General features: G+C 55.5%; 1 protein-coding gene across 1 annotated transcript in view; it reads left to right on the forward strand.

Moving 5' to 3' along the window:
* Positions 1-25,355, forward strand: part of AGRN (agrin) — a 221,870-nt gene that overhangs the window by 159,309 nt on the left and 37,206 nt on the right. The window contains 9 exon segments of the mRNA XM_043499853.1: positions 1,908-2,132; positions 2,704-2,910; positions 10,088-10,309; positions 15,805-15,864; positions 15,867-15,998; positions 17,994-18,194; positions 20,840-20,985; positions 21,603-21,708; positions 22,629-22,742. Of these exon segments, the coding sequence (XP_043355788.1) occupies positions 1,908-2,132; positions 2,704-2,910; positions 10,088-10,309; positions 15,805-15,864; positions 15,867-15,998; positions 17,994-18,194; positions 20,840-20,985; positions 21,603-21,708; positions 22,629-22,742 (1,413 nt within the window).

Here is a 25,355-nt window from a genome sequence, read left to right on the forward strand (position 1 = left end):
TGTAGATGTACCCCTAGTCACCATCCCGGGAACCCCACCTCCCTTCCTTTGCACAACTCCCTTGCATGCCAGCGGCAGCTACTGCAATTGCTTACCTGGAAAAGTAACACTAGGGCTCCGATCCAAATCCTGTCGAGTCCTTCTACTGACCCGGATGAGGTTTGGATCCAACCCTAGAGGAAACAGGGGAGTTAGGATCTGAAAAGAAAGCAGAAGGAGAAGCCAGCATCATGGGACTATCCAGCTCTTTACAGATCCCCAGTCAGTGCTGTGTGGTCTTTGAAGCATGGTCTGAGAACCATCGCCATGGGGGACCATCCTGCATTGGGGGCTGGTGGGGAACAGGCTGGAGGGGACCAAATACCCTGGTACCTACTTAATCTCTGTGCTGACTAAAATGGACCAAGCAAAGAGCTGAGCTGCAGTTCTGTATTGGGCCAGCTCAGGGGAGGGGTGTGGGGGTTCTCCCAGATGGCAGGGGAATGTGTTACTATTGGGTTTCTCCCCTTGGCATGCCAGAGCCTTGAGGGGATTGTAAGGCATGCAGGGATTTCAGTATGTTCAGATTAAAAGGGGAGAAAAATTCAATCCTGTGTCTACAATTATGGCTGAAAATGCCTCGGTGCTGTCCAGGTATTTGCACTTGGCAAAAAAACAAAAAAGGGGCGGGGGGACTAAAAAGCCCAGGACTTGAGAAGGGATTAGCATATAGATGGCACCTGTTTTGTGTATTTATGTTTTATGTATCCGTGAGCACGGATCGGTGGCGAAGGTGATCCAGATAAGCCTGGATTATGTCGGGGGGAAGGCAGCGCGTAGCCTGTCCTTTCCTCAGGGATCTTCCCTCAAAGGCCTGGATTTCCCAACCCAGCCACCCAGGGCAGGGAGCAGATTGGAAGGTTGTAAAACTGAGCAGGCCCCCGGGGAGCGAGTGCCCCTAGCAGCTCAGAGCACCTCAGGAGCAGGTCAAACAGGCGCCGCCAGGGATGATCAAGCCTGCCTCTGCTGGGAGGCTGGATGCACGTGCTCTCCAGGTCCCTTCCAGTGTGGTTCTATGGTGTGTGTTGCCCGGGAGAAGACCCGTGGGCATATTAGGGAACCATATTAGCCTGGCTCTAGAGGGAGTCCTGTCTGCCTTGGCTAAATGGATAGAAGACTTCTCCCCGAGAGGGGCAGCTCTCCCCACCTGTGGTATGTGGGGGAAAGGAGGTGGGAGGTTGAGCCTTGAGCTCCCAAAGCTCCTCTCGCAGTTGAAATACGTTCGATCTCAGCCTTGTCTTAGTGGTCATCTGGCCACAGAGCTTGAACATCAGTGGGTAGGGCTGGAATGTCAACAGGCTCTACAGCCAGGTGGGAATCAAGGGGCACCAGCAGAGTTGCCACTTTTGGTTGGACGTGTTCCTTGAGGTTCCACCACAAGACATAATCTAAATTCTGGAGACTCCTGGACAATCCTGGAGGGTGGCCAACCCTAGCAGTTTGTGGGGCAGAATAGAGAGCTGCAGGCCAGGGTTCAGATGCACTGGCAGGGCTGTCAGGGGGGCGGGTTAGACCATCCTGGCTCACCTTGGTATTACTCAAGTCTCACTTGCTTCTGCACATACTCCTGGCCCTGAGTGACAGGGACAGTGACTGTCTGGGCCGAACCCTCAGCCCCTGAATTTGTCAGCAAAGCTTTCTTGTCAACATGAATCCTCAGGCTCTTTCCATCTGGAGACAGGGTTTTACTTCAACAGAGCTTTGTTGATACCAAGAGAGAAGGGAGCACCAGTGCAGCTAAGAGCTGGACTGGGATGTGATGGGGCCAGGCTTAGAATGGCCTGACCCTGTTGGGTGTGGACTGCCCCTGGAGATGACTGTGCCAGTCTGAGAGCCCCCCTCTCCTTTGCCTTCTGTTCTGTGCACAGACCCCTGCAGGAGCACTCTCAACGACATGAACCGGGTGTGCCGGGTGAACCCCCGCACTCGCAGAGCAGACCTGCTCTCCCGGCCTGAAAACTGCCCTCCGAAGAGGGACCCGGTGTGTGGCGATGACGGGGTGACCTACGACAATGAGTGCGTCATGGGGCGGTCGGGCGCCATCCGGGGGCTGGAGATCCAGAAGGTGCGTTCGGGGCACTGCCAGCCTCAGGGTAAGTACCTCTCAGCGACTTGCCTGACAGCAGGGACCTTGGGTTACAGGGTGCCTGTTTCCTCCCCTGGGGTGCCCCACCAGCGGGTGCTGCCGAGAGGAATGAGATGCTCTCCTGCCCCAGCTAAATCTGCTGGACTTGGACAGGGAAGCTGCCCCTTCTCAGCCTAGCCCCACCTTTGTCATCTGGCTCCACTGACCACGCAACGAATCCAGTGTTGGTCACTACTAGAGGCAGGGGCCGGGTGGGCCCAGACTGGGTAGGGAATCCGGTGTTCTGGTGACCCTGGCACTACGGACAGCAGAGAAGACTCAATAATCCTGGAGGGTGGGGAGGGGACTATTGCTTCCGAATCTGCTCGTCCTTCCATCAGCGGGAGCTGGGCTGTACCCAGGAGTATTGACCTGAACACCCCTCAGCCTATTCCCCACCGGAGTCCCCTTGGCCCCAGGTCCCCTCCCATTGCTGCGCCCCCCAAGTTGGGAGCCCTGCTAGCAGCTCAACGCCAATGAGCCCGGCTCCTGCGTCCCAGCCGCAGGGTGTAAGCGGCGCCTCCCTCTTTCCGTTACAGACAAGTGCCAGGCCGAGTGCAAGTTCAACGCCGTGTGCCTCAACCGCCGTGGCACCGCGCGCTGCTCCTGCGACCGCATCACCTGCGATGGTGCTTACCGGCCCGTCTGTGCCAGGGACAGCCGGACCTACAGCAACGACTGCGAGCGCCAGAAGGCGGAGTGCCAGCAGAAAGCCGCCATCCCCGTGAAGCATGAGGGCCCTTGTGGTAAGCGGGACCACCGTTTGTCCCTGTGCATCTCCCCCCCATCCTTTGCTACCCGTCCCCAGCAGGAAAATGCCCCATGCCCCTTCCTGCTTTCACACATAACAGGGCAGAGGCGGTGCCGTGCTGTCCAGACGCCAGGGGTAAGTCGTGTCCATGTCCCTGTAGCCACTAGGCGGCCCCTCTTCCCCTTCATGACCTACAGGCGGGTAAGATCCATCCCCTCCTCCTCTTCTTCCTTTTGCCTGATCCCAAGTACCATCTGTCTCTCTCCTCTCTCTCCGTCGCTGCCGTTTTTCTCTCCCTCTCTGCTCCGGTGTCGTCTGCATCCGATGTGTCCTGTAACGGAGGGGAAAAAGTGCTTTGAACAATAGTAACAATACGAAGCATCTTGAGTGTTTGGTCCACGTCCCCCATCCATCTGCTCCCTGCCAGGCACACACGCTGTATCACCTAACTCGGAAGCAGCTCTCATTGCCCATCCCACCTCCTGGGTAGTGCCTGTCTCCCAAGTCCCTTTCATTGCCCTCGCCATGCTTTCCAGCCTTTCTCAATTCTAGGTGCCCGCCATAAGGAACTCTTCCCAGTGCTGCTCCTCTCTGATGGTCTCGTCTGTGTTTGTCTCATCTATAGGCAGGAGCTGTGGGGGGTGGATCTTTTGACCTTCTGATGAAGGCTATTTTAAGAGATCTGGGTTGTGGGATAGGATGGGGGCCTGGGTTTCTATGGCAGTGGAAGCCACCGATTATGAAATTCAGCGGTTGCCCAGGAAACAGGATGGGCTAACCACAGTCAGCCCACCGACCGGCATCAATTGGAAGAATTGCTGATTTCAGGTTGTATTTATTTTATTATAGAAAAAATATAGGTGTATCTCCAAACTGCTCTTGTATCATATCAAACCTTCCGAGAAGATTCTTAGATGAACCGCACTTTTTCGGGACTGTTTGGCTGGCTTTGCGCTCCTGGTGTCAGAGTCTCAATATTACCAACCCTGGCAGCTTAAAAATCATTTGTCAATCATCAGATTGGCATAACAGAATCATGGCATTTTTTTTAAACTACGCTTGAAGGGCATTTCTGGTTGTTGAACCATTAGGAGTCACATTTTCAAGTTTTTCTCTGCACCCACGAAGGCTAGAAACCTGCTTTTCTTTTCCGAGTGAACTTATAGATTCTCATGTATTCACAGGACTCCATGAGCTGGGGATTTAGGTAAAACAGCAACTACTGCAAGACTTGTGATAAAATTGTGAAAGTCAGCAGCCCTCGACTTTGTTTTCGTTCCTCAAGCTATATTCCTTCCTTCCCCCATTGGGCTGCTTCTCAAGTTCTATTCCTTGGGTTCCAAAGCCCATTGAAGAGAGTTGAAGTCTTTCCACTGATTCCAATGGGCTTGGAATCAAACCCTAATATCTCAGCCCTTCTGAAAATCCAGCCCTATATGTCTGTTAGGGTGTAAATCTGGAGCAGCTCTGCTAGCTTCAGTGGAGTCACTCCAGATTTACACCACCGTCAATGAGAGCAGGATCTGGCAACACGGCATCTCGGCATGTCTGTTCCTTGCTGGCTCCTGGAAACAAATGTTCGGCAGATTCTGCAATTCTTGTCTCGACCCTGCCCTATCCCATACAGGGCAGCTTCTCTCCTCCTCCTGTTTTGATTCTCCTTCATTTGATGACTTTCCCTTTCCTCCTCTCCCTGCAGGCCGTGCAGCCAGCCAGGAGAACAGGCCCACACACTGTTCCTTTCAAGACCATGTGCTCATAGGATGGAAAGTAAATAAAATCCAGGGTGAGAGGTGAAGCAAGTTTGATGCTTGCTCAGCCAAGACTTGGAGATCTCAGTCCATGTGACAGCTCAGTTCTGCCTTCTAGCAAACCACCATGCAGTGCAGTCATGCCAGAGGCCTTCTCCTCCCATGTCAGCCCACTCCTTCCCTCAGCTGCCGCCTGCCCTGTGTGATCTGGAGACTTCTGCCTCCAGGTTACCAGTTCAAACCCAGCACCAGACCAGAAGTGATCTGCATAGAATGAGGTTGTGATCTCAGTGCAGTCTTGGCTAGGCACCTGACACCCACACAAAAGCACGCTCACCGACATGAACTTTTCCTTTCTGGCAGGCTGGCCAAGGAGGCTGTAGTGCAGGACAGGGCTTAGGGAGACATTGTGAGGTGACACTAAGTATGAGAGCTGAAGCAGAGTTGGATGCTTGGTAGGCCAAGACATGGAGATTTAGGTCCGTGAGATCGCTCAGTTCTGCTCCAGAAGGGAGCTAGAGATCCAGGCTCTGTGTCCAACAGCCTCCATAAAGAATCTGTAGATTCATTCTGCCCGAGTCCTGCCTCTTCTCCGCAGCTTGGGACACTGCAGGGACGTAGAGATGGGGTCCCGCCCAGTCAGGGTGGAGGCGCATTGAGGGGCAGTGTGGGGGAAGCCGGCTACGTGCTGTCTGTGCTGGATCTGCTCTGCAGAGAAAGAGGCACTAAGGAAATACTTCCATGGGCCCCCACCCACCTGCATGTCTCTATTACAATCCCTAATGTTCCCTCCTGTCTCCCCTATAGGGAGCAAGGGGGAGGCCCCAGGGATCTAGAGCATCCCTTCCCCAGGGAGAGCCCAGGTGGGGGCAGGGAATAGGAACCTCCATGCAGAAATCCGGTGGGGGTCTCCTTTTACAGAAAGGCGGAAGCCGTGGAGTGGTACCAGCCCAAAGTGGGGGATTTAGGGTGCATGAGTCCTGCTGTATGCTCTGCTGTGCACATCAAAGCCCCTTCAGGGTTGCCTACAAACTCTCAAGCTTCTGGAGGAAGATTGCCACTGATAGCCAGCATCTAGTGAAGAAGATTTAGCGTAACTAGAGCCTATGGAGGGGAAGGAAATGAAAGGCAGCCTATTAACATGGCAACACGATGCTTTAATCTTTCACAGATACCTACCTAATGAACTCTCAGCCCCGCTGCTTGCTCTTCTCCAGCAGCCAGGGAAGGAAACAAAGCCAGGCAAAATAGCCCAGTCTGCCCATCATGGGTTATTTTTTTTAAGTTCCTTTCTGCTTTCAAACAAGGGTGGTAGGAGCTGAAAGCCACCTCTAGGTGAGGGGAGATGGGATGAGGGGGCTAGGAATTTGGGAGACACAGGGTGTGATGGGGGCAGAGGGAAGGTCTCTGTAGTTGTGTCTGTCTTGTTTTCCTCCTCCTCCTTTTCTTCCTTTCTTTTTCTCTTTCTCTTTCTTTCTCTCTTTGTCTTGTGTTTTACAGCATTGCCTGTTTGGAGAAAGGACGTGTGTCTGCACAGTACCCTACCGCTCCCAACCGGGATGTGTCTGCTCAGAGGTCTGCTTTCTACCCTTCTCCTTAGCCAACGGCATTCCCTAAGATGTCGCTCTCACTCTTCTTCTCCCCTTCACTATCCTCCTCCCTGGCCTTAGTTAAAAGCCCTTGGGATGGAAAGATTCCCACATTTTTTTGCCAATCCACCCACTTCCTGCCTGGAATGAAAGTGCCTTGCAGTGTAATGGGGTATTTTTAATGCTTGCTCCAGCTTGCATCTCCTTCTCTGAGATGGACGGGGGTTGGGGGGTGGCCACACAACTGCAGGCTCTGTTGTGGGCAGCTGCTGTTTTGCCTGACCATCCGTGTGAGCTGAGAACCCCATTCCCCTTCTCAAGCCACCTGGGTGCCTCTTCCCGGCTGATGAGTCAATTCGGGCTGTCCCTGGTTGATTTTTCTGTTTGTCCCGCTCAGGCATGGTCGCGGACTCCTGGCTGCTTGAGATTGCTGTGCTTCCTCCATCCCCAGCCTTAGCGCGCGTTTGTGTGTGCGTGCGTGTACGCGCCAGGCTTGCCTGGGTCAGCTCAGGGTGTGGAAAGGAGTGAGCGTGCTGCATGGTGTCGTCCTGAATATGAAAACTCCCCGCCTGCCTCCTGACGCACATTGCAACATGCCGATTTTTAGATCCTCCTTCAGTCTGGTGAAGGAGCCTTCTCCTGTCGTGGGTTTCTCCCTGGCAGCATACCATCATAGCACCTCGGTAGATGGCAGCCCAGCCTGCTGGCAGGGGGTTGCATCGAAACTCCTTGGATGCTGCAAAGACAGGCAGGGAGTGCAGTCGGTCAGAGCAGCAGACTCGGAGGCAGGTGTCCCAGGAGCCATTTACTCCTTGACAGATTTTCAAAAGAGCTCAGCTCCCCTCTGGGCACCACAGCGGGTGGCCAGTTTTCTGCAAAGCGCAGAGTCCCGTGATTGACAATATGGTCCCTTGAGATATGGTCCAACCTGGAGATGTGGATTCTCAAGTGGTGATGGAGGTTGGGGGTGGTGGTGGGGTCATAATTACCTATTGATTGTTAACACACTCCGAGGTCCTTGGCTGGAAGGGGCTATGGAAGTGTTGTCTTCTGCTCCCATTGAAACCAATGGCAAAACACCTACTGACTTCAGTGGGGGCCTGGGGATGGGAGGGAAACGCTGCCAGCCTGAGAATCAAGCTGCCAGGGAAACCTCGTTTGCTGCACCACTGCAGCTCTGAATCGCTGGAGGGGTGAGAAATGTCAGAGTGGCTGTGTCTCTCTGCTCCAGGCCTGGGATCCTCCCATCCAGCCACTCCCCGTTCAGCCTGATTGTGCTGGGCAGAGGCTGTTCCCCCATCTCCACACGCTGCCTCTGTGTGACTCCGGGGCGCAGTTACGGGAAGTGTGTCTTTAAAAACGAGAAAGCAAAGCAAGAGATGTCAGCAGGCCCGCAGAGAGGCACCGGCACCGCGTGGGGGAAACTCGGAAACCGTCTGGCTGCAGGAACAATTGGGGGGGGGGTGGACTGGGGGGCGAGTGAGTATTAAAGAGAGAGAGAGATGAGCCTCAGCTGACTCTCCTGCGCCCCAGCCCTTCCATGCCAATCCCGACTTGGCAGTCGTCTCCCTTGGCCTGGAACTGAGCAACGCCCCAGACGTGGGGACCCTTTCTCATCCGGTCCCATGTCAGGGACTCCTCCATTCCTGCTCCTTCTCCACTGCTGGAGCCAGGAGCATCTGCCTGGGGCAAACTTGGCTTCTTGGGAGGCAGGATCTCTCCATGGTGCTGGTGGGATGCAGGCAGCATCAGGGGCCTTGCACTGAACGGCACGCACCTGGTCCTGTCACTCTGACCCATGGACCCTCCCCTTCCCCCGGCTTTGTACAGAGGCGCCCCAGGCTTCAATTTCCCGTCAGTCAGAAAGCGGGGGGCCCAGCAGGCTGTCTCTGGGTGGAACCCATCCCAGCTCTCCATGCACAGTTTGCCTTTCACGCCCTGCGCTGGTTTGTGGCTGGGCTGTTCTCGCGGTGTGTTCGTTTTGGTTGGCTCTGTCTCGGTGCGTGACCCTGTTGCATCCATCTGGCTTTTGCTGCCTTGCTTTTCCCCGCTGGCTTGTTGCCACATCTCCTTTTCAGGGTTTCACACCGAGTTTCTTTCTTCTCTTTCCCCTCCCCTCGCTGCCCAGGGCGGTTGTTTGAGTATCATGGAGCGCCCCCTTGGCTGGACTGCCCGGCTCTCCCCCAGCACTTAACACAGTCCTGCCTTTAGCTGCCTGGCCTGGCCTGTAAGCAGCCTAAGCCAGAGCGCCAGCTGCTGGGCGCTGAAGGAAATGCAGCCTGCTGTTTGTCCCGCTGCCTGCCCATGGGTTACGATTGCGGATTTCTGCGTCGCAGATCTTCCCTTAACAAAAATCTAAATAGAAAAGTCCCGGGGGCAGGCGACCGCGCTGTCTGCAGTGGAACAGGGATGCTGGGCCTGATTTGCCTCTGCCACTGGTGCAAACCAGGAGTCACTCCACTGGAGCCAGTGAGTTACCCTGGTGCAGGGACGGCACAGGTGAAAGAATAGTCGGGCTCAGTGTGCTCTGCATCTGAATGGGCTCAGCACCCCATCTCCACTCGCACCACGACACGCAGCTGCCTGGAGATCCCGCAGACTGGCGAGAGATGTACTGGCCTCTCCTCCTGCCCTGCTCATTGGGCAGAGTCTGGAGGGGTGCCCTTTATGCTCTGCATTGGCTAACAATGCTCCAGGGAAGCCTCGGTGCCCACTAGGGTGCGTCAGTTTGGCCCGCCCCAGGCCCCCTGCTGCACGTGTTTCTGGCATTTTAACCTGGGCTAGTGCAGCTCTGCAACAACCTGTACAGGGAGGAGTGAGGGTGATCCTCTCTCCCCGGTTCCCACCACATCCCTGTCCTAATGAAAGGAAGGGGGTGAGAATAGGAAGTAGATGGGAAGAGGATGGAGTGCTGTGTATCAGAGCCTAGTGCAGGTATCAGTGCCATTGCAAGCTAGATCTCTCTACATACAGTCCCTGGGGGGGATGGTGTTGGTGTGAGGGATGGGCTCTGTGTGTGTGTATGTTTGTGCAAGGGAGGGTGTGCGTGTGTGCATGTTGGTGTGAGGGGGGTGCGTGTGTCTGCATGTGTATTTTGGAGAGAGGGATAGTGGGTATATCTGTGTGTGTGTTTTGGAGTGAGGGATAGTGGGTATAGCTGTGTGTGTTGGTGTGGAGGATGGGCTCTGTGTATGTGTGCTGATGCAAGGGTTGGGGAGTGTGTGTGTGTGCTGATGCAAGGGTTGGGGAGTGTGTGTGTGTGCTGGTGCAAGGGTTGGGGAGTGTGCGTGTGTGCTGGTGTGAGGGATAGGCTCTGTGTGTGCTGGTGCGAGGGATGGGCTCTGTGTGTGTATGTGTGCTGGTGCGAGGGATGGGCTCTGTGTGTGTGTGTGTGCTGGTTCGAGGGATGGGTTTCACTTGAAGGTATAAGGCTTTTAGCAGGATGGATTTTGCTCCGCCCTGACTTTCAGACTGTTACGGTCCCTCTCTGAGCCTCTGGGATCCCTGTCCTGTTGTGATCTGCACAGTGGCAATAACAGAGGGAGAGTTGAGGTCAACCGGGGCCCTGTCCTGGGAGGAGGATGTTCTGCTGCTCCATGGGACAGGCACCAGACCTGGACCGCCAGGGTGGCATGCGATCTCAAGGGGGTGTGGCAGGAGCACTGTGTGTTTGTGACACCATCATAACTTCCTCCGCCCAGGGGCAGCATGGTCCTGGTGGGGGCCGGTGCGCGGGCGTTGTTCTTTGCCCGCCTGCTCCCTGCCGGATGGGGAGTTGCCGCGGCAGGGGGAGTGGCTGATGTGTTGCTTTCTCTCTCCTGCCCCCACGCAGACCTGGGCATGCCCAGCCCGTGCCTGAGCGTGGAGTGCACCTTCGGGGCCACCTGCGTGGTGAAGAACCGGGAGGCGGTGTGTGAGTGCCAGCAGGTGTGCCTTAGCCGCTACGACCCCGTCTGCGGCAGCGACAACCGCACCTACGGCAACCCCTGCGAGCTGGACGCCATGGCTTGCGTACTCCGGAAGGAGATCAAAGTGAAGCACAAAGGGCCTTGCGGTGAGTGGGGCGGGGCTCTGTGGAAGGAGAACCACGAAGCCAGGAGGGCTCAGAACTAGCTGGCAGGGGCGGGTTATGGGGACACAGAGCAAGTACCCCCTTCCCCCATATATGCTCCCCACCCAAGTGAGGCAGACTTTTCCACCCAGCCCCAGAGTGTCTCCTCCATCCCCACGTCCTTGATCTGCTGCAGGGCAGCCCCTTCTCATCCCACACCACCCCAGCAGGCAATGGGACTTCCCACTCCACCGGGCCACAGGACCTGAATCGCTGGCATCCCACCAGAATCTGCCCTTTTCGCCGGCCATGGTGGCAAAGAGAGGGGCCCGGTGGCTGCCCCTTCCAAGCAGGCCTGCGGATAGACTGCAGCCCCACCATGCTGGTTGCTGTTGGAGTCTGTAGCTCTAGCTGGCATGGGGCGAGGTGTTAGGTGACTTGACCGCAGACCCCAAGTAGCCTATAGGAACAAAGGGGCCCAGTGAAGAGAGACGCCTGGGCATTTCTCTAACCCCCTGCACCTGGAGCTTTAAACATGCTTTGCAGACACAGAGTGCCCTTAGCTTCCCAACCCCCACAGCGAAGTACCAGGAACCTCCTTGTTTTACAGATGGGAAACTGAGGCAGAGTGCAGGACTGTGACTTGCCCAGGTTCAAGCAGTGAGTCACTGGCAGAGCTGGGGATGGAACCCAGGAGTCCAGACTCCCAGCCCAGTGCTCTCACCACTGAACCACTCTGAATCCTAAGGAAAGCCTTGCTTCTGTTTGGTCCAAGACTCAGCAAGTTATATTCCTGATTAGAGAGGTTACTCTCGTCCCTGTGGGATGGAATCTCCTGCCCGGCATGGGGACGAAGCAAAGTGTTCAGATTGTTTCTAAAAGCACTGAGGCTTTCCCTGCAATCCACAAATAGTGCCACCCTACTGTAGAAAGTGCAGAGGGGCTGCTAGTGGTGGACTGAGCTGGGTGGGGATAGGCTGAACACGGGAGGTTGCTCTTGGAAAGAGTGAGTCAATGGGAGCATTGCCTACAGGTAGAATAAGCATTAGGAGTCAGGACTCCTGGGTTCTGTTCCTGATTTTAGCGCTTTGCTCCCCCTGGGCCTCAGTTTCCCCCTCTTGGGTGGCTTGCTAGGTGAACTGAATTGAAAGGTGTTGCAAAGAACACTGAGGTGCGTGAGCAAGACGTGGAATTGGCTGCAGAGCAGGTGGCTGTGGCTGTTAATCAAAGCAGCTACAGTTCCTTGAGAGTCAAACTGGATCCAGGTTGAATGAAATCTCTGTGCAGCATAAGCCCCCAGCGCTGCCTCTGTAGTGTGCTTTGTGTGGAAATGATCCGTTTCTCACCCCAGGAACGTCTCTCTGGTATGGGGCATGTGTCTGCGTGTATCTCTCTGTGGCTTGCCATTCCCTGTTCTCCTTGCCAGGCAAGCGCCGGTTTAGATCACCCACTGCCCACTCAGACCGCAATGAAATCAGCAGGTCCCCCCAGCAGAGCAGAGAGAATGACACAGTTCACTGCTCCCGGCCGCTCGGGAAGATTATTCCTTCACCTTCCAATGGCTTAAAAATAACAAAGTCTCGGCAGAAGGGATTGTTTGGGGAAAAGGAACCAATGCGAGTGGTGGTTTTCCTTTCTCCCTATAGAAATATGTGGGGGGCACTTAGGGGAAATATGCACGTAAATGGCTTCCTGGTGCAAAGCCCGCCCTGGTTCCTTTACCAGTCTGATGCAGGACAATTGACTGCTATAAGAGTTTGAACAGTGGGAGAGCTGCCCAGGAGTGGCTGGGGCTGAGATGCGGGAGAAGCTGTTTGAGCAATTTGCTCCTCCTTTGTCTCTCTTTTGGAGGTAGCATGAGGGGTGTCCAGATTTAATTACTAAATACATCCCCTCTGCCCCCATTAGAGAGAAACCATCCATCTCGCTCACTCCTCCCCGCCCCGGCTAATGCGTACACCCCTTATCCAATCAAAGGGCATTTCTCTGCCTTGGGAGGAATAATTGATCGCTGTCGCTCCCTCCACCTGCTGCATCCCACAAAGCCATGTGGCAGAAGGGGTCATAAAGGCCTTTCCTGCACCTTTTGGAATGCACCACAAGAAAAAACCAAATGCCCAGGGACGGCTGTCCCTTAATCCTAGCGCTCTATGTCCTTCAGCTGTGATCTGCTCCCTGTTCCAACCCTGCCACCCTACTGAAGTCAGGGAGGTTGCTTAGGCAGGATTTAGCCAACTGTTTATGACACACTAGGGTCATCCTGCTCGCAGTCTGTATGCGCCAGGGGTTATCGTGAGCTAATGCCCAGCTATATACTCTGCAACCTGTGGGGGTCGGGCTAGCGGGTATGCAGAGTGCCACAGCCAAAGTTCAGGCTGACTTTTTAGTTTCTGAGTGTAGGATCAAGTTGCAGCTCTGCATTATGCTTACTATGATGAAAGGAAATATGATGCTTAGAAAAGAGGGATGTGTTTGCACAGTGCACAGTTCACTCATGGAACTCCCTGCTACAGAATAGCAATGAGTTCCGGAGGCTTCAGAAGCAGATTAGACATTAATAGGTGCATTAAGAATATCTGCAGTTCCCTGAGAGATGATTGTCATGTAAAAGGGATATAAACTCCCCTGCTTTAGGGCATAAACAGACCCTGACTTCCTGAGACTCGGGAAGAAATTTCCCACATGCCCATAAATCCTGCCTTCAACTGCCTCTCTACCCACTTCTGAAACCCTCCAGTGGGCTGAAAATGACAGGCTATAGATAGAAACATCCCAGCCAATAGCTCGTGCTAACCAGTCACGGGTTTGGGCTTTTTTTTGCATCTTTCCCCCCCACACACACACATCCAAAGCAACAGCTGCTGCACGAAGGTAAAATGAGAAAAATCTTCCTCGAGCCAAATTCCTGGTGAATTGAATGGAGGGAGGGAGGGGATGCTCCTCTGAAAGAGGAAGTTAGCCAGTGGGTCACTGAATGCACAGGGGCCATGAGAGCGGAGGTGCTGACTGGCTCTGGGCTCACCTGCAGAGTCCAGGCCCTCTGAGCCTGTCCTGCAGGGGCTCAGTGGAACCCAAAATAATCCTTGGGGCCCGCAACACACCATGCTGTGGCCTGAGGCCAGGGATGTGTGGCGCCTGCATTGGGACAAGGCCTACCAAGTGGCAGCCATGACTCGCTGGCTTCAGGCTCAAAGCAAGAGCTGGTGGCCCGGCTGCAGGGAAAGGCTGCCAAGATTGGCTGCGGGCAGTTCTTTGCCTCACTGTGGGCTGCGGTGGCTTTTGTGGGGTGATCTCTTTTTCACACGATTCCAGGGGGTTCTGATCTGTACATTCCCAGAAAATGGGGCTCAACCCCCACAGTTCCCCCAGCCCCATGGGGTAGAGTGCTCGCCTAATCTGTGCCAATCAAGCTCTAGAGAGCAGACCAGCCCTGCTTTTCTCAATGGGGGGCCGTGTGGGGTAAGGGAGGGGCTGATTAGTGGTTTGGTTAAATGACATGCCCCTTGTTAGCTTCTGCAAACGGCAGGACATAGGATTGGAGTGGCCTGGGAAGGTGGGAATGCCCCACCGAGCAGCGCCGGCCCCACCTTCCGCTGGGAGTAAGTGGCTCCAGAAGCACCCGGGATCCAGAACTTAAGATAAAACCTCCCCTCCCCCTCATTTCCACATCCCTGCCCAGCTGCCCCCCCTTCCCCGCAGACATTGCCCCCAAGAGATTTGCAAGCTGCCTGGGTTGTAGCCCTTGTCTCTCTGTGACTGCTGATACTGGGACTAATTTATCAACCTTTGTAACTGCACTCAGCCCTGCACTCGCTCCAGCCCTGTTTAGAGCTGTAATGGCATACAACTCGGTAACATTTCATCCCAATTACCCCGGCCCTGATGGGTTTTATGGCTAAACCTCTCTGCCTCCGAGTGCATCTCCTTCCTTCTCTGCCTACCCCGTTCCTTCCTCTCTCCTCCCCTCCCCCCACATACTCCCTGTGAGTGTCTGGGGGTCAGGGTAGGGGGGTTGGATGACATTTGGCTGCTGCCTTGACACTGGGTTCAGGAACAGCTGCCTCCCCCATTCAGTCCCCCCGTGGCCCCCGGAGTCTAGAACGGAGGCAGAGCTTGGGGTCCGAGCCAGGCATTGAGGGATGCTGGTGAAGAGGTTACTCATGCAGCTATCTCTGGTGCTCACTTGATTCTCGGGACATTCAGCCCCCTCCCCTCCAGCGCCCCTCTCGTGTTCAGTGTTGTCCCGCGGAGCTGTTCGGTTATGTGCACGCTGGCCTCATAGGAGAGACTCTCTGTCATGCTCCTGTCTCTGGCGTGTCTCGGCGGCAATCGGTCCTTCCCCGCCCTCCACTCCCACAGAAGCAGGTGAGTGCTACAGACACAGCGCTCGGCTGTACAGTGAGTGCACAGGGTCTAGACACACCTGGTCTGTGATTTTGGCTGTGGCAGTTAAAGGGTTAACGATTGTCCCCGCAGAACACTGAGAAATACTTGGAACAATGGGCCAGATCCTCCACTGGCGTAAATTGCCATGGGGCAACACCGATTTACACCAGCTGGGGAATCCGCCCATTTATCTTTTCATTATTTTTCTTTGCCTGTTCCCTCGCGGGCATTGACGATCCCCCACAACGCTTCGAGTGCCTAATCCTGTTGCCATGGCCATCTCCTACTCTGGGGTTAATTTTACTCTTCTGCCTGAATTCCCCTTGGACTTGCTGCCCAAATCTGACCCAGAGTGTTGCTGTGCACTGTTAAAAAGCTGCTGTGTTCCACCCCAGAGGTGGCTGCGTTTCTCTGGGGTCTTGCTAGCTTGTAAAGTGCTTTGAGTTGAAAATTGCTATAGTATACAATACTTCTTATGAAGTGCTATGCATGGGATAATAGGGGAGCTGCGCTCATTTATCCCAGCTGAGGATTGGGGCCTTTTTTTTTTCTCTGCTCCCTCCAGCACAATGTCTCCGCCCTCCATTTGCGACAGTGATCATTTCTGTGGGTGGAAAAACATGTGCGACAAGACCTGAAGCCAAGGTGGCTTTTGCCTGGGTCTGATTTCAGTTCCAATCTCTGGGCCCGATCCAATGCCCATTGGAGTCAGTGGGGCTTTTCCCGTTTGCCTCGGTGGGTTTGGGATCAGGCTGGTCAGAGCAGTTCTAGATGCCGGTGATGGTAACAAGGAGCAGGCTCTGTGCTGTAGCCATGCTAGAGCAATGGAGGGCGACTGTCGGGCAGTGCTCCACACAGACAAAGCCAGTATGTCCTTAAGCTATGACCCTCTCTCCAGGCTAATCTGCCTGTCCTAGCTGTCTCTCGCCATTTCACATGGCAGTGAAGAAGTACAGCGCTGTTAACCCCTCCTTGCCTGGAGTGCTGACACGGCATGCCTTTGGGATAATGAGCCCTGGATTATTCTGCAGGGGTCTTGGTCTCTGTGCCAGTGCTTAGTGACTTGACTTTCTCTCTCGGTTTCTTTTCCCTTTCTATTTTGATTCCTGCAGACCGTTGCAGCAAGTGTCAGTTCGGGGCCATCTGCGAGGCGGAGACGGGCAGGTGCGTGTGCCAACAGAATGCGTCTCCTCCTCCCAGCCAGTCTGCGGCACGGACGGGAACACCTATGGCAGTGAGTGCGAGCTCCACGTCCGGGCATGCACGCAGCAGACCAACATCCAGGTGGCCGCACAAGGAGACTGCAGTGAGTGTGCAGGGGCACCTGTCCTTCCCTCCTGCTTCCACATTCCTTTCTTAACCCTTTGTGTTACTTTAGTTCCACCCTCCCCTGGGAAAAGGAATAAAATCCAAAGAGGTTTTGATCCAAGGAAGAAAATAACTTAATTTTCACCAGTGACTAATGACTTCGGGTGCCTCCATTTTGGGGGGGCCAACTTGAGACATCTTCAAGAGGCCCAATTTTCAGAAGGCAGATGTTAGGCACTTTCTAAAAACCAGACCCCTTTAAGATATGTCAGCTTGAGCACCCAGAAATGGAGGCATCCAAGATCACTAGCCACTATTGGCAATCGTGTCTGCAGGCCCTGGGGGAGTAGACAGATACCAGGCAATAGGCTGGTGGATGGAATGGTTTTTGTCACAAGAATTTTCTTGATTTGTTACACCCAGGCTGTCTGTGTGCTGGAGCTAGAACCAAGCTAGCCACAGCCATCTTTGCCTGCTCAGGTCCTTGGCTGGCATAGAGCATTCAAAGGAGAGACGTCAGTCTAGCCCAGTTGGTTCTAGCAGAGTTTCCCTGCCCAGTTTGGACAGAGGTTTCTTTATTTCATTCATGAGAGCCATCCTCAAACAGACTTGAAATCCTTCGATTGAGATTTTCAAAGCTGATTAGGGATTTAGACACAGTACCATGAATGAGAGTTACTTGTCTCAATCCCTTGATCGGCTTGGAAATCTCAGCCGTAGGGTTTTTTTCCCCTATTTTGAAAAGGAGCTGAATGTTCTCAATGGGTGTCACCCTACAGGGTGGACGGACTTTGAAGACGCCAAGGCTGTAAGCAGCCTAGAGCATCTTGTTGTAGCCCAGTTCTAACAGGATCATTGCCAGCTCTGCCACTGACTCATTCCCTATGAGATCTAGGGCAAAACCTTAAAGTTTAGCCTTTCGAAGCCATCTCAGCTGTCATGATCCATGACGAGGGCTTCTAGGGGTTATGGTAATACAAATTCGAATAATGAATGGATTCATGCTTCCCATCCATCTTAATGGGAAGGGGGCATCCAAATCTCTTAGCCGGCTTTGAAAATCTCAACCACAATCCCAGTGTGCCTCAGTTTCCCCCGCCATGAAACAGGGTACTACCTCCCCTCACGGGTGTCACGACACTTAATCAACCTTATTGAAATACTAACTAGAACCTTGGCAGGGAAGGCGCCGTAGAGGTATAAAGCGCTCTCCGTCAGGGCTGAACAGGGAAGCCGTGCTAGAACCTACCGCTGCCTTTAAACACAGCTGTACCAAGTTCCTGTTTGGTCAGCCTGCCCCTTTTTTGGTTTCTTTTTCCTCCCCCTCCAGGGGTTAGTTCCTATCTGATTCTTCTTTCCCCCCACCCCCCCCCCCCCCCGAACCTGTGCACTTTGGACCTAGCAGCCCGAACGGTCTATTTTCCAAATGAAACTAAAAAGTGCAAAGGAAATGCTACATTAGAACAAATGATCCACTGGACCAAATAATGGCCTCTCTCAACAGCTGGGCCTGACGTTCCCAGCTGAGCGGGGTCAGGGGAGCTAGCGGAATCACATTCAGAGTGGGAACCTGAGTTGAGATGGAATTGGGATGCCCCGTCTGGCATCGGGCACTGCAAGGCGGGCTCTGGCCTGCTGTGGGTATGGGACGGTGGGTGCCTAGACGAGAGTCATTCAGTGATGATAACCAGAATTCGGCTGTTGCCTAGTGGTCCTGCAGGGGCTGGCTACCTGCAGCACCTGCTGACTTTCAGAAGTTGGGGGAGTACTTAGGACTCTGCCATGGGAACCCCCCCTTCTCCTCCCCAACCACCCACGGTTCTTTCTGTCCTGAGCCCATTCAGGGATGGGTTAAGCCAGCGATGAAGCAATCAGCAGCCAGGCCCTCTGACACTGCCCGGGCTGATGATGGCAAGGGGAGGCTTTCTGCTGGATCTCATGCCGCTTCTCTCTCCCTCCCTGTTCTCCCCTCGCTTCCCCCCCGCCCCCCCAGAGTCGTGCGGCAGCGCTGTCTGCACCTTCGGGAGCAGGTGCGTGGCTGGGCAGTGCGTGTGCCCGCGCTGCGAGAGGCAGCCCTTCTCCCAGGTGTGTGGCAGCGACGGCGTCACCTACCACAGCCCGTGCGAGCTGCAGGTGGCTTCCTGCCAGCAGAAGAAGACCATTGAGGTTTCCAGGACGGGACCTTGTGAGGAGGGTAGGAAGCTCCGTTCCCTCTGGTTCTGGGGGGGGGGGATGGCAGGAGGGTGTGAGGAATGGGGGGGGGCGGATGGGGAGGAGGGGCTTGGACTTCCTCACGCATGGAGTTTATATTGCATGGTCCAAAGGCAAACGTCCAGAGCTCATGGTTGTGATTGGAAGGTGGATGCCTTCTCTATCTCTCTCATCCCCCACACCTACCCAGCTGGGCCTAGGTACAACAACAAGCTACGCCGTCTGCTGCTTGGAGCCGCCTGTGCCAATGCCCAGGTGTAACCCCCCTGGGGTCGCGACAGAGCGGTCTCTTTGGCAGGGCTTCTTCCTCCTCCCCTCCTGGCGCTCTGGGCTGTTGTACGGCAGGTGTATTTAAAGGCCTCACCGAGTCTCCTTGCAATCCCCCTACGCGTGGAAGTTGGCTGCCTCCGCTCTCTGCATCCTGGCAGGTGAATGGCTCTGCGATGGGAGTCGGGAGGCTCCTCTCCTGCCCCTCGCAGGAGGGGAGAGCAGCTTGCCCGAGCTCGTTTCGGCGACTGGCGCTGTGTCGGTCAATAGCACCTGGCACCCTCCGCCTTCGTCTTTGTGGCTAGCGGTAATGAAAGTTGACACCGAATATGGGCCTGGGCGAGGAGATTTATCACGGCTTTAATTTCACACTTCAAAGGGCCCAGGCTTGAGAGAGGCATGAGGAGACGGAGCGGGCGCCCAGCTGCCTCGCCGCCTGCCCCGGGACTCTGTTGGGGTCAGGCCCTCGCTGGCATTAACTCAGCACCGGGCACCTGGGGAAAAGTGTCTCTTTGCTGAGCCCCTGCTCAGCCAGCTTTCAGGGGGCTCCCGGCTGCAGACCCCCTCTGAGCAGCACTGGGGCAGGGTTGTGAGGGAGATGCCTGCATTCAGTGGTTAGGGTCAGTGAGTGAAAGCTGCCGGGTCAACAGTCCTGGACAGCAACGGCCTCTGTTTAGCCCCAGAGACAGCCTCCTGCCCGCCCCGGCCTGGGGGGGTCCCCCTTACGTGGGAGAGGGGAGCTCAGTGTCCTCGGCCCATGTGACCCCCAGTGCTTCTCTCGAGTCTGGGGACAATTGATGCCAATGGGTTTGAAACCAGCAGCCTGCTCGACACAGGCCACCAGACTGAGGGTGACAGACCCAGACTGGATTTTAAGGTCCTGATCCAAACCCTCTGAGGTCGAGGGCAGGGAGGGGTCTTTTCCCTGACTACAGTAGGTGTGGGGACAGGCCCCCAGTGGGAGTCCATACTCCAGTGTCTGTCCTTGAGCTGGACTGGGCAAGCTTCACCAAAACTCGCCTGGAGGCAGGGAGTGGTCAGCAGTGTCTAGGCAGCTCAGAGCAGTGTGTCCCTGGGCTGCTCTTTCCTGACGCCTCTGTGAAGGTGAGGAGTGGGGCTAGCGCCACTGAAAGGGAGGGGCGGATAGTGCTGGCTACAGCAAAGCTGAATGTGCCCAGCTTCCCTGCTTCTTCGCCTCAATCCTCACCTGCAGCATCACCTGCTACTCCAGTCCACACGCCGCTCTGTCTGTGCGCCTCCGTCCTGCCCTGCCAGTCCAGTCCTGCAGCTCCCCCACAGCTCCGCCATACTGATCCCCAACAACCTCTGGGACACCAGGCCTGCCCCTCCTGCAGCTCGGCCGATGCACCTCAGTCGTCACCTGCAGTGCTCTGCTCTGGGCCCAGCCACCCATCGGGGTCAGGTTGAGGCCTCCCAACTCATTTCACTGGTGGCCCAAAGTCGATGAACCCAGACCTCCAGAGTGGGAAGACTTTGGAGCTGTGCTGGCTGAAGGCCAGTAGGGGAACAGCATCCACCTTGCCCCTTCAATGTGTTAACTCTGTCAGCTAAGACCATCTAGCTCATTGCTCATGTTGTTTAGCCAGATAGGGCTGGAGTGCTGTGGCAGGGCGAGGGAGAGTGGAAGACATAACACGGCGTTTGATCACAGTCCTCCCCAGGGAATTTCAAGTTGCTGTCCTTCCGAGAGAAGATCTTAAATAATTCTCTGTGTAACGTCAGCTCCCATCCTTTGATCACCCCATAAAAGGGGGCAGGTTGTTATTTTTTTTCAAAGCCTTTGAAATCAACATCTCTCTCTTGCTGCCAGAGCGCTGAGCATCTCGTGGTTGGTTGAGGAGCTGGGGTGACATACAGCGCATTAAGTGTCTCTCTGCCAAGCCGGTAATCTGCCTGGCTGGACTTTCAATTGAAACCCAAAACCACCCAGGTCTCTGTGCTTATCCGAGCAGAAGGAATCCATTTGCCTGCTGCAGCGTGGGGGGAGAAGCTGGGTTAGAGAAGAGGGAGTTAAACTGTTGTGAAGCCAGCTAGCTGCTATTTGTACTGTGCGTGGGGCTCCTCTATGTCTGATCCCAGGTAGCCATCCGAGTTAGACGTGAGCTCTGAGCTTTAGCTCGCCAAGCCAGTACAGGTGGAGCCCTGAGCCTGTCTTCAAGGAACCTTGCAAAGAGATGTCCCCTTGTTACTGGCCACGTGGCTGTATTCCGTCCTCCTGCGGGGCTGGATGCTCTGTCCTGCGGGAGGAGGGTCCTGCTGCTCTCGGAGGGCCAGGTGTGGCCTAGGATCAGTCAGCCTCCAGGGTCCCCCTGGCTCAGGGTCCCCTCCTTTCCTGTGCAGAGTGTGGCTCGGGGGGCTCAGGCTCTGGGGATGATAACGAGTGCGAACAGGACCGCTGCCGGCAGTACGGGGGCTCGTGGGATGAGGACGTGGAGGACGACCGCTGTGTGTGTGACTTCACCTGCCTGGCTGTGCCACGCAACCCGGTAATTCCTCCTGCCCGCCTGCCCCTGGCTCTGGAAGAGACCTCAGCCTAGAGAGGGGCGCTTTGCTGAGGTCTCTGCAGCCCTCAGGCTGGAGGTCTCGCAAGCCCTGCCTGGCTCGGGGTATTGCCGCTCTTCTAACCCTGGCCACAGCTGGGTGGGGCCGTGGGCGGGGGGAAGTTCCCTCAAGCTGTCCCAGACTCAAAGGGCCCATTTGAGTTTGGGAGGAAGTCCCACTCGGTTCTTGTTGTATCCCTACTGGTCTGTGCCTCCTTCCCTCATCCCCCTCATCTCAGGAGGGCCTCTCCAGCCCAGCCAGCCCCGGCTCTGGTCAGAGGTGTGAATAGATGCCTTTCCCATTGCCAGGGCTGAGGGACCCATGCTGCATCCTGGCTGCTGCGGGCTGGCACCTGGCCCATCTCCCTTAGTAGCCGTTATTCCACCCGGGCAGGATTGGTCAGTGCCGGATTTAGAATTCCAGCTTCCCTGCCCAGCATTGGCCTGGGGATGGGGGCACCCCGTGGGGCTCTCCATTGCTGAGAGGGGGAGGCAGCTCTCTGCACACTGGAGGCTGCAGACAGTGATCTCTCTTCCTCCCCCACCACCCATCTTCCGAGCAGATATGCGGCTCCGATGGTGCGACCTATGCCAATGAGTGTGAGCTGAAGAAGACACGCTGCGAGAAACGCCAGGACCTCTACGTCACCAGCCAAGGAGCCTGCCGTGGTGAGTCCCCATTGAGGTTCGGACCCAGGCAAGCGCAGGTATTGGCCTTTAGCCAGCTCCTGCCCCACAGCATCGCGTGCTCCTCTGCCTTTTGTCTGGGACGGCAACAGGGTCCCTTCTCCTCCGCCCTTTGGGTCACCACAAACAGGCTGGAGACTTTCGAGTTGATAAACACCATGTGTTATTTATGGGTCCCCTCTGCCAGGTTGCCAGTACAACCTCATGCAGCCACAGGCAATCAGTAGTAAACTTCCCCCTTAGCCTGCTCTCCAGGGAGGGAGAAGGAAAGATCTCACCCTCCTGGGATTCTGCATCCCCTGGCCCCTTCCAGCCTCCCCCCTTGCACTTCCTTCCTGTCCTTGAACTGTACCCAGCTGATGGGATTGTTCTCATTAGCTCCTCAGCCTCTTGCCTAATCACTTATCCCCCTCAATTAAAGATACTCCAGGATGGGGCTGGCTAGTACCGCAGTGACCAGAGTACTGGGTCAGCTCTGGGCTCCTAGCACTCTGTCACGCCGACCAATGCTGGGATTCAGACCCTGGGCTAGCAGGGGCTGCATCAGCCTTCAGCTGCTCCCTTCCCCGCAGCATAGGGGGCTCCTCTGCCTTGCATCTGGGACCACGGCTGGATCAGCCTGCGTTGCGGGCGGGGCCAGCATTAGTTTGTTGGTACCAATGCAGCAGCTGAGCCATTTTGTGCATCTGTTTGCATGCTGCTACTTGCACTGGGGAGGGCCTGGAATCAGTGTCCCTGCCCTAATGCAGGGCAGAGACCAAGGGTGTTTGTGCAGGGAGGACAAGGACAGACACATCTGCCCGGATCCCATGCATTTGTTATATTGCCCGGCTGTAGCCCGGTTATAGCTGCAGTTCCCTGTCTGCCCAAGGTGTGACCTGTGTCCCTCCCTCTCTCTGTAGTCACTGGAACGCCTTCCCCGCCGCTCCAGGTTCTGCACTGCAGCCAGACCATATATGGATGTTGTCCAGACAATACAACGGTGGCCCTCGGCGTGGGCTCAGCTGGCTGCCCGAGTGAGTAAACTGTGGGGCTTGGGAGGAATCTCTTGTAACAGACGAGGGGTCCTGGATTGTGACTCCCTTGTCAGGGACAGTGTGGAGATCCAGACGGCAGATAAAGGGGAAACCTCCTCTACAGAGGATTACTCTTCTGCCTGACCCTGTAGAGCAGGGGGTCTTCGCCTTTTCCACACCCTTCTCCCAGGTTGCAACAGAAAGAAGTTTTGGAGTCTCCCTCCCATCTAGCCATGGGAAATGGAGGGTGGGGAGAAGCTCCCCAAAAAGTCTGTTGGCAACCCCCAGGCTGAGAAGCTCTCCCGTAGCATAGCTGCCCCTTCCAGTTCCTCCACTAGACATACCAGAGCCTCCAGATGCCTCCAGAGCCCGCAGTCTGGAGCACGCCCATCCACAAACAGAGAGAGACCCGCACACCCCCTTTGCCGTCTCAATTCCCAGCGCCTCTCGTTTTCTATAAAGTGCCAGTACGTTTCCGGTTCAGAAGCTGCTCTAAATCTATGCGGGGAGCAATGCCAGAGGGTTGCTCTGAACTGGATGCCCCAAACCTCCCTCTCTCTCTGGCCAAGGACCAAACCCGGCGCAAGCTCTCGTGGCCTGTGCAGATGGCAGCTGGCTTCTGGTGGAGCCAAGCTCAGGAAGCCTTGGCAAGGGTGCCTTGTTTGTTTTCTCCGGGTTGCTCGCCGTGTGGCAGCTCAAAGACGGGGTTAGCAGCACCGCTCTGCTGCCTGTCCCATTATTGGATGGGAACAGACGTCGCTTAGAGCCTGAGCTGGCCTCGGGCTGAGCTCCCACGTTATTGGGAGCTGAGGGGGCTCAGTGCTCCCAGCGGTGAGCCCTTCCCAAGTGCATCTTGCAAGGAGTTCGGGGCTAGGTCTGGGGCTGAGCTGGGCACAGATTGGCTCCAGCCTGGCCCCAGAGTACGAGGCAGATCTACATCCTCCTGCCAGGTAGATCCTTGGCAGCCCATGCCAGGGCTGACTGAGAGGGTGATTCCGCTTCTCAGAAGCTGTGTTGATGAATGCGTCATTAATATTTATTAAATAATTACTGGAGTCAGGGCTTTCAAAGAAGGCGTGTTCGGAAAGGCATTAGCCATATATTAACAGCTGAGGCTGTGACCCGACTGTTAGGAAAGCACATAAACTGCGGAAATATAGTTAAAGCCGTGTATGGGCCTGGCTAATGCACGCTTGATGGGGATTTAGCGTCGTTTAATGTGCCGTGTAATTTAATAAGCAGCGGTGTTCTGACAGCACCCTCGTCGCGGCAGAGCTCTCGTGGCACGGGGTCACTGCAGGTGGGCTTCGGCCCAAAGAGGCCAGCGCATGGCCACCACTTGGGCTGGCAAGCTGACTTCCGCGTCTGATCAGCCAATGCTCCCAGCCTTCATTGCCCGCTCGTGAAGTTCTCAAAGGAAACCCGTCCTGCTTTCCCCCCAGGCTGCCCCTTGCTCAGTGTTCCCCATAACCACCCACAAGCCACCTCATTGTCCTCCCGCAAACTCTTCTTTGCCTCTAGGCATAGGCGCCGACTAGGAAGAGGTGCCGAGCGAGGCAAAAGAGGTGGGGTGGGTAGAGGCGGGGCAGGGTGGGGGCTTGGAGGAAGGGATGAAATGGGGGTGGGGCCTGGGAAGAATGGGGGTTGACTCCCCCCCTTCGCCTCCCCCCCCCGGCAACTCGGTAAATCAGTGCCAGCCGCATCTGGGCCTGCAAAACACTGGACAGTCATTTAGAGAGCAGGTGTGGCAAGCCCCTCCTTCCCTCCCCCGCCCCCCACCACCCCAACCGGCATGGTCCCATTGATTCCTTGTGCTACGCCATGGGTCTGTCTGTATGCACCAGTTGTCTCTTGTCTCCTTGGGGCAGGGACTGTCGTTTTGTTCTGTGTTTGTTCAGCACCCCAGCACAGTGGGGTCCTGTTTTGTGACTCAGGCTTCTAAGTGTCCTGCAGTACAAATTATAATTGTCATCCTCTGGGCTAATGACCGCCCCCCAGCCATGGCTGGGGCCTCACCCCTCCTTCTGGACTTCTGCATGGTATCGCTCCCCGAGGAAGCCACCCGGATTGATTGACTTGCTCTGTGTCCAACTTCCCTTCCCCTTCTGTTCTACCCTTGCCCTTGAGTTGGCGACGGGAGCATAAATCCAAATGTAATCAACTGATGCAAGTGACTTATTTATTCCCCACAGGCTGGGTCTGGAGATAATCATTTCACCTTATGGCTCTCGCTCAATCCTGGGAAGTGGAGGAGGTGGGACACGACAACTGCTGGCCCTCTCCTCCCTTTCCTGCCCCCTCTCTGCCCTCTCACCCTAGATATTATGGGATATCCATTCCTCTCACCCCTGCTTCCCAGGAATATAGTGGCGTCTCTCTCTTTCTCTGGATCTCCTCCCTCATTTTAGAAAGAGAGAGGAATGATAGATGCAAGCAAAGTGAGCAGGAGTAGCTTGAGGTTTTAAGATGGCCTCCTGGTCAATGGGGGATTTGAAGGGGAAGGGTTTGGTAGGGGCAGAGGGGAGGGTACATTGATCAGCGTCCTGATACCCGCCCCAGGAATGCATTAGCGCCTCAGCTGAGCAGCTCAGATGGCTCATACAGCCAAGTTAA

Source organism: Dermochelys coriacea, chromosome 18 (genome assembly GCF_009764565.3).
Source record: "Dermochelys coriacea isolate rDerCor1 chromosome 18, rDerCor1.pri.v4, whole genome shotgun sequence".
In the NCBI taxonomy this organism is placed as follows: Eukaryota; Metazoa; Chordata; order Testudines; family Dermochelyidae; genus Dermochelys; species Dermochelys coriacea.